This window comes from Pituophis catenifer, unplaced genomic scaffold, assembly GCF_029215685.1.
Source record: "Pituophis catenifer annectens isolate HBS135680 unplaced genomic scaffold, rPitCat1.0.hap2 SCAF_1, whole genome shotgun sequence".
NCBI lineage: Eukaryota > Metazoa > Chordata > Lepidosauria > Squamata > Colubridae > Pituophis > Pituophis catenifer.
Genome location: NW_027256881.1, coordinates 163,315,498 through 163,321,497, shown reverse-complemented (window position 1 = coordinate 163,321,497; position 6,000 = coordinate 163,315,498). Strand labels below are relative to the sequence as shown.

The window sequence follows — 6,000 nt, the reverse complement described above, 5'->3', positions numbered from 1 at the left end:
GGTTGGTTTAGATAATGTCCAAAGGAGAGGATGGACTGGTGTTGAGAATACTTAATTGATAGTAATATATGTGGAAAATGATGTAGTCTTAGTAGACCTTAAGCGTTTTACATGTATCAGCAATATGACGTAGTGTTTAAAAAACAACTACAACTCTTGACTTTGGCGTTTAATCATGCCAGTCACATGATCACGGAGACGTCTTCGGACAGTGCTGGTTCTTCAGCTTTGAAACGGAGATGAGCACCGCCCCCTAGAGTCGGGAACAACTAGCACATATGTGTGAAGGGAACCTTTTCCTTTACCTATGCAAATATCTTTTTGATAATGAGCTCAGAGAACTGAGGAAAGCTTGAAAACCAAAACTAAGGACATCAAAGATTACAAACATTTTTAAAATTATTGTTTATTAAAGCAAACGTATAATGAATGAAAAGTCAGAAAATTTGGATCATACATACAAAAGACAAGAATTTAAAAAGTAGAGATCCAGAGGAATTTAAAACTATTTAATAAGGATCTTAATAAAACCAATTCTTCAAGGGGAAGACAAATAGTAGTGTATTTCACAAATAGTGAAATATAGATAAATAGATAAAGGAAAGTAGCAAAAGGAAGTAAGGATATCTTAAGAAATATTAAAAGGAAGAAAGAAGGAGAAAAAAAGTGTTAGGGTTATGCCCAAGTAGGGCATAAAAATGACTGGACAGAATAAAGGTGGTTAATGTTTTCCCTCTTATTAAGAGAGGGGAGCTTCAACCAGTCAGAAGAGCAAAGTTCCACAAGCCTTCAAGACTCCAGATTTACATTCTTCCTCAGACGTGTTTGTCTTTGCCAGATTAGGGCTTTTTTCTTCCAAATGTAGCAGAATTTAGAGACACCTTAGAAGGAGTAACAACCAACAGGGCAGCAGGAGGGTTTCACTGACTTCTCTCTTCACTGGTTCCTTGGAAAAGAGTCCCTTGACTGACCTCAAGTTAAAGAACCTCAGACAAACAGGTAGGGTGTTCCTTCAAGATTGGTTACAAGCCCCACATTTACAAAGCAGCAAATCCTAAACTATGTCCGTTGGTCATTTCTGCAGTCAGTTCTTTCCTCCCATTTCTTATTGCCTTTGTTGAGCATTTGCCTGAAAGGGGGCTGGCAGGATATAGGGAAGAAAAGCGCCCCAGGGTCCAGATGGGGAAGACATTTCGATAGGAGCTGTAGCTGATAGCACAAGTCTTGTTGAATACACCCGCAATATTCTCCTGTAAGCAAAACAAGAAATACAATGTGAAGCTTCCCTCTCATCTTTCCTGTACATTTGATAACACAAAAGATTGTGCAGGAAAGGAAAATAAAACATGTGAATCACCTGCCACCTAACATACATGATCACATATGTTAGGAAGCTTCTAACAAGTTGACTTGCCTTGTATATCAAAAGAATAAAAAGTCTGCACCTTTTAAGGATAATGTAGGAATTCAAAAAGGAGGGACTTGCTGCTGTTGAAATGGACTTAACCAAGAAGGGTATCAGAATAAATCAAAACTGAACCCATGATATTATTGCAAAGTAAAAGGCAGTAGTGGCAGATGCTTTTTGTTCTCCATCCATATTTAAGCATGATGTCAGCAACTTCATGAGAGTTTGGGGACAATCCACTTTAATGTATTTTAATTCATATATTAATTATTATTTAGCATATAGCAAGAGCTTTGTGGATGGTGTGGTTATCCACTGACTGAGTTGCTTTGTTAGGCAGGAATAATAGCAATAGATGTAAGCCAGACCAGGGGTGGGTTCTACTTACCTTTACCTTTACTAGGGGTTCACAATGGGGCCGCTTCACTTGTATGCTTCTGCACATGCGCAGAAGCTTACTGATGACGTTGGGGTTGGTGGGCGGAGCCTCCCGCCGGTTTTACTGCCGGTTCTATAGAACCGGTTTGAACCAGGGGCAACCCACCACTGAGCCAGACCATCTGTTACTACTGAAATGTATGCATGATGTTACTTTTAATGATTGGTTTACAGTGATGTGTGTTTCTGTGACTGGTTCATGGCAATGTATGCTTTTCAAACTTGCATAAAAAGGGAATCCACTGTAAGCAGGGATGTGCCCATTTTGAAACTTGCTTCTGGGCAATCTTTTATTTGCAAATAAAAGTCTTATTGCTTTCCACCTATCTGGTGTGGTTTATTGGATTTGCATGCCAGGTAAAAGGACTTAAGCTTTCTGGGAGAAGAGGACTTTGAGAACTAAGCCTTTTAAGCATTAATAACTGTTGGCATGGCAGTTCCTCAAGAGTAGGCTAAGAGTGGGAAAGAATATACCACCTAGCTGGTATGGTGTGCAGAAGATAAGTAAAAACTTATCAGTCGATCCTACAGAGCAATAGGAAAGAAACTTTTTTGATGCTGAAAAATCTGCAGGTAACCCAGAGAGAAGGATTATAAGGGCTAAGTAACTGAGGCATAATGCTTTTAAAGCAAAGACAGGTAAACTGAAAAAAGAGACATTTTACCTGAGGCCAGTCCCCATTAGGCAGCTGCTTCTCAATCAATAGTTTAATTCCCTTTTCCAGAATTCGGACATCTGGGTACCTGCAAAGCAAAATGAACCAATCTGATGTAGTGGTTATGAGGCTGGACACAAACTGGGAGCCAGTAAGTTCTAGTGCTAACTTAATCATGAAACATGGCTAGATGACTCTGGGCCAGTCACTCTTTCCCAATCTAATTCATCCCACAGAGGGCAAGAGGAGGAGGTCAGAGCATAATGTGCATTGCCTTGAGTGCATATCATAAAGGCAGGATAGAAATCACCATCCTCTCCTTCTCCTCCCCTGCTCCCTAGAAAACTGCTACAGGCAGATTCAGGGAACTTAACTTCCAGTTAAATTTAGAGAAAGAAAAGGTAGCGCAGGAAACATTTATGTTCAGAAAAGCTCTTTTTCCATGTGCTGCAGTACCCCAAGCACAAAAATCCAGTCCAATCTCGTTAGAATTTCTATCAGAGGCCTGAGATTACCCAGTTCATGGCAAACAACTAGAAAGGTGGCTGAGGGCATTGCTGAAGGGTCTTGTGATGTATAATAGGTCTTCAGATAGACTCTATTCCCAGCTCAGCACACTTTATTTGAACTGATAGAAAATTGAACGTGGATGTGAGACGATGGAGAAAGTGCTGTTTCAGGAGACATCCTAAGGATATTGTTTTGTACAGTTACACCTATATTGGAAGTTGTTGTGTGGACCTAGATGGAAATATTGTTCCTCCCCAGCTGCCAGATAATCAGAATATCAAAATAATCAGTGCTACCTGACAAATGATTAGAACAGAGGCCACTGTTATAGGAAACCAAAGGCAATGGATCCTGCAAGCTCTTACCTAGCAGCCATGAGTCCCAAGAGAGCCCAACAGGTGTTGTGGATCTGCGATGCAATGCTCTGGACGTATCTGCGTTGTTCACAAGACTCAAAGTCCTCTCCCCAACCACCATCCTCCATCTGCTTGGAGACTAAGAACTCACAAGCCTGGGACACTGCCTGACAGGCCACTCTAGGAGGAGAAAGGCAGAAGGATGGAAATCCAGAGCCACGCTTGCCAAAAGAGTGATTGGAAGAGCAAGGAAAAAGATTTTATCCTACACTGCTCATGAGAAGCTTCTTCCACTGCCAATCTTTCCGTCTAGCCAGCAGAAATGAAAGGAGAAAGGAGGTGACTCACCCACCACAGTACGTCTGCTGCATACAAGCATGTGCTTCCAATCCAAACCATGTGCCGTAAGTGAAGCACACACCCCAGCTTCTAAAAAGGAGATGAAATCAGTCAGCCAATGCAGACTGCTGGGGCAGAAGGGAAAGGAGAGTAAAATACTGGGCTGTCTGTTGTTCATTCTCTGCAGCAAAGAGAGAGAGCAGGGAGGGGGAGGAGAAAGGGAGAGGGAGAGAGAGAGAGAGAGAGGGAGGGAGGGAGGGAGGGAGGGAGGGAGATGTGCCTGTCAGAAGCAGGAGGGATCTTCCAAGTCCACAGTGGGTATCCTTCTGCTACAATGATAAAGGGTCACTGAGTGCAACCCAACAAGTGAGAAAACAGGATCCGTGAAACAAACCAGGGATCTCACTATTTGTGATGACACATTCTCCTATCCAAAGAAACGTCTGGAATAAACAGCCCTAATTTAGAAGATACTCACCCTTCCCAGGACCCATCAGCTCTCTGCTTTTTCTGACAATACCTCAAGCCCTTTTGCAGTATCTCTCTAAGTAAAAAGGAGAACACAATGGGAAACCATTTTAACATATCCGCTGTCTGTTCTCTCCCTCCTAAGCAATCAATATTTTCTCTCCCCTTAAGGAATAATGATCTGTTTCCTCCCCTGCCCTGATTCTGCAGTTTGTCCTCCAGCAGACTTTCTCAGGAAGAAGGTCCAGTAAAATAAAATAAAGTAAAATAAAAGTAACCTCTTTTGTGAGGGTAGAAGAAAAGTCTTTCCTTCTACCCTCACTCTCCTTTGTTTACCTGATTTCCAGGGTTCTGTGTTCCGGGAAGCACTTGTGGAAATGCTTCAGCGCCTGCATCACAGCAGAGGTACATTCCACATATGTATAGTCAACCATGATATCACCTAAACACACACAGCAACAAGTAGGTCAGGATGATCTGGATGTTGGATGCGGAACATACTTTTCTTTCTTCCAGTGAAATTCTGGCACATGGTTTTACATGGTGAAGCCATCAAAGGGCCAAGAAAACTGCTCGGCAGTGGGAAAGTGGGGGAGGGGTGGTAGATTCAACCCATCTTTATTCTACAGAGGCAACCATCCCTTGGCCAGAATAAACAGTAGCAGAGACTGACATCAATTGTCGAGAAGGGGAGCTGAAGACCCTCTAGAGCCACGATGGCGAACCTATGGCACACGTGCCAGACGTGCCACGCAGAGCCCTCTATGGATACGCATGCAGTCACCCCAGCCCAACTCCAGTCACGTTTCTCCATTGCATTTCACTCAATCAATTCCAACTTCTCCCGAAAGAAAAAGATCTCACCAAGTTGGAATTGATTGAGTGAACTTTTTCACTTGTGCGCTTCACAATGGGGGAGACAGGGTCCCATCCTCCTCCTGAAGCCCATTATGACGTGCTGCCACAATGCGACCATGCTTGGTCTCGACTCGGCAAAAAAAAGCAGTTGCTTTTCCTGCAGAGCTGCCTATGTTGGGATGCCCCACCTCCCCACCAGGCTCATTGCCTTTAGACGTCATTTCCACCACCCAGCACCCAGCACGGGAGGGGGGAGAGAGAAACAGAGGGAGGCAGAGAGAGGAGAGAGAGAGAGAGAGAGAGAGAGAGAAACAAAGAGAGAGGGAGGGAGGGAAAGAGAAATGATATTAGAAAAGTTTTTCTTTTTTATTGTTGCTAAACGTTATGTTTCAAAAGCAGAAAAAGCAGGGGTGAAATGCTCCTGGTTCGGACCGGATCACCTAATCCGGTAGCGATGGCAGCGGGTGGTTCAGAGAACCAATAGCAAAAATCCCTGCACTCCCCCCCCATGCCCAGCTGAGTCGCATGATCATCAGAGGCTTTTTTTTTTTTTACTTTTTAAAGCATTTTTCTACAACCTCTTCCAACAAAAAAATGCTTTTAAAAGTAAAAAAAAAAGCCTCCGATGATCAAAAAATTTTTACATACTATTCGAACCCACGTAGGTCCTGGTCCAGGTTAGACATGGCATGGGTAACTAATACGTTGATGTCAGAAATAGAAACAGTAGAAATATTGTCTAATAAGTGGGCTGATCACAACCCAATAATGTTGACATGGAAGGGACGGTGGAGGAAAAAAAGCAGATGGACAATGAATACAGAACTATTGAAAGAAAAGGAATATAAGGAGTATATGGAGAAGGAATTAGAATTGTTCTGTAAGGAAAATACAAAACAGCACACCTCCCTACAAAACTTATGGGACACAACTAAGACGTATGTAAGAGGTCTAACAATAGCCTATA

At 42.8% G+C, this 6,000-nt stretch overlaps 1 protein-coding gene across 2 annotated transcripts in view; it reads right to left on the bottom strand.

Moving 5' to 3' along the window:
• Positions 1-605: 605 nt before the first annotated feature.
• The window catches only part of LSS (lanosterol synthase), a 44,661-nt gene continuing 39,266 nt past the window's right edge, over positions 606-6,000 (bottom strand). For both annotated transcript variants that reach the window (XM_070956754.1, XM_070956755.1), the window contains exons 15-20: positions 4,512-4,617; positions 4,186-4,251; positions 3,717-3,797; positions 3,378-3,548; positions 2,512-2,590; positions 606-1,250 (exon numbers count right to left, since the gene is read on the bottom strand). In XM_070956754.1, the coding sequence (XP_070812855.1) occupies positions 1,038-1,250; positions 2,512-2,590; positions 3,378-3,548; positions 3,717-3,797; positions 4,186-4,251; positions 4,512-4,617 (716 nt within the window). In that variant the 3' untranslated portion in view covers positions 606-1,037. The remainder of the gene's footprint in view (positions 1,251-2,511; positions 2,591-3,377; positions 3,549-3,716; positions 3,798-4,185; positions 4,252-4,511; positions 4,618-6,000) is intronic.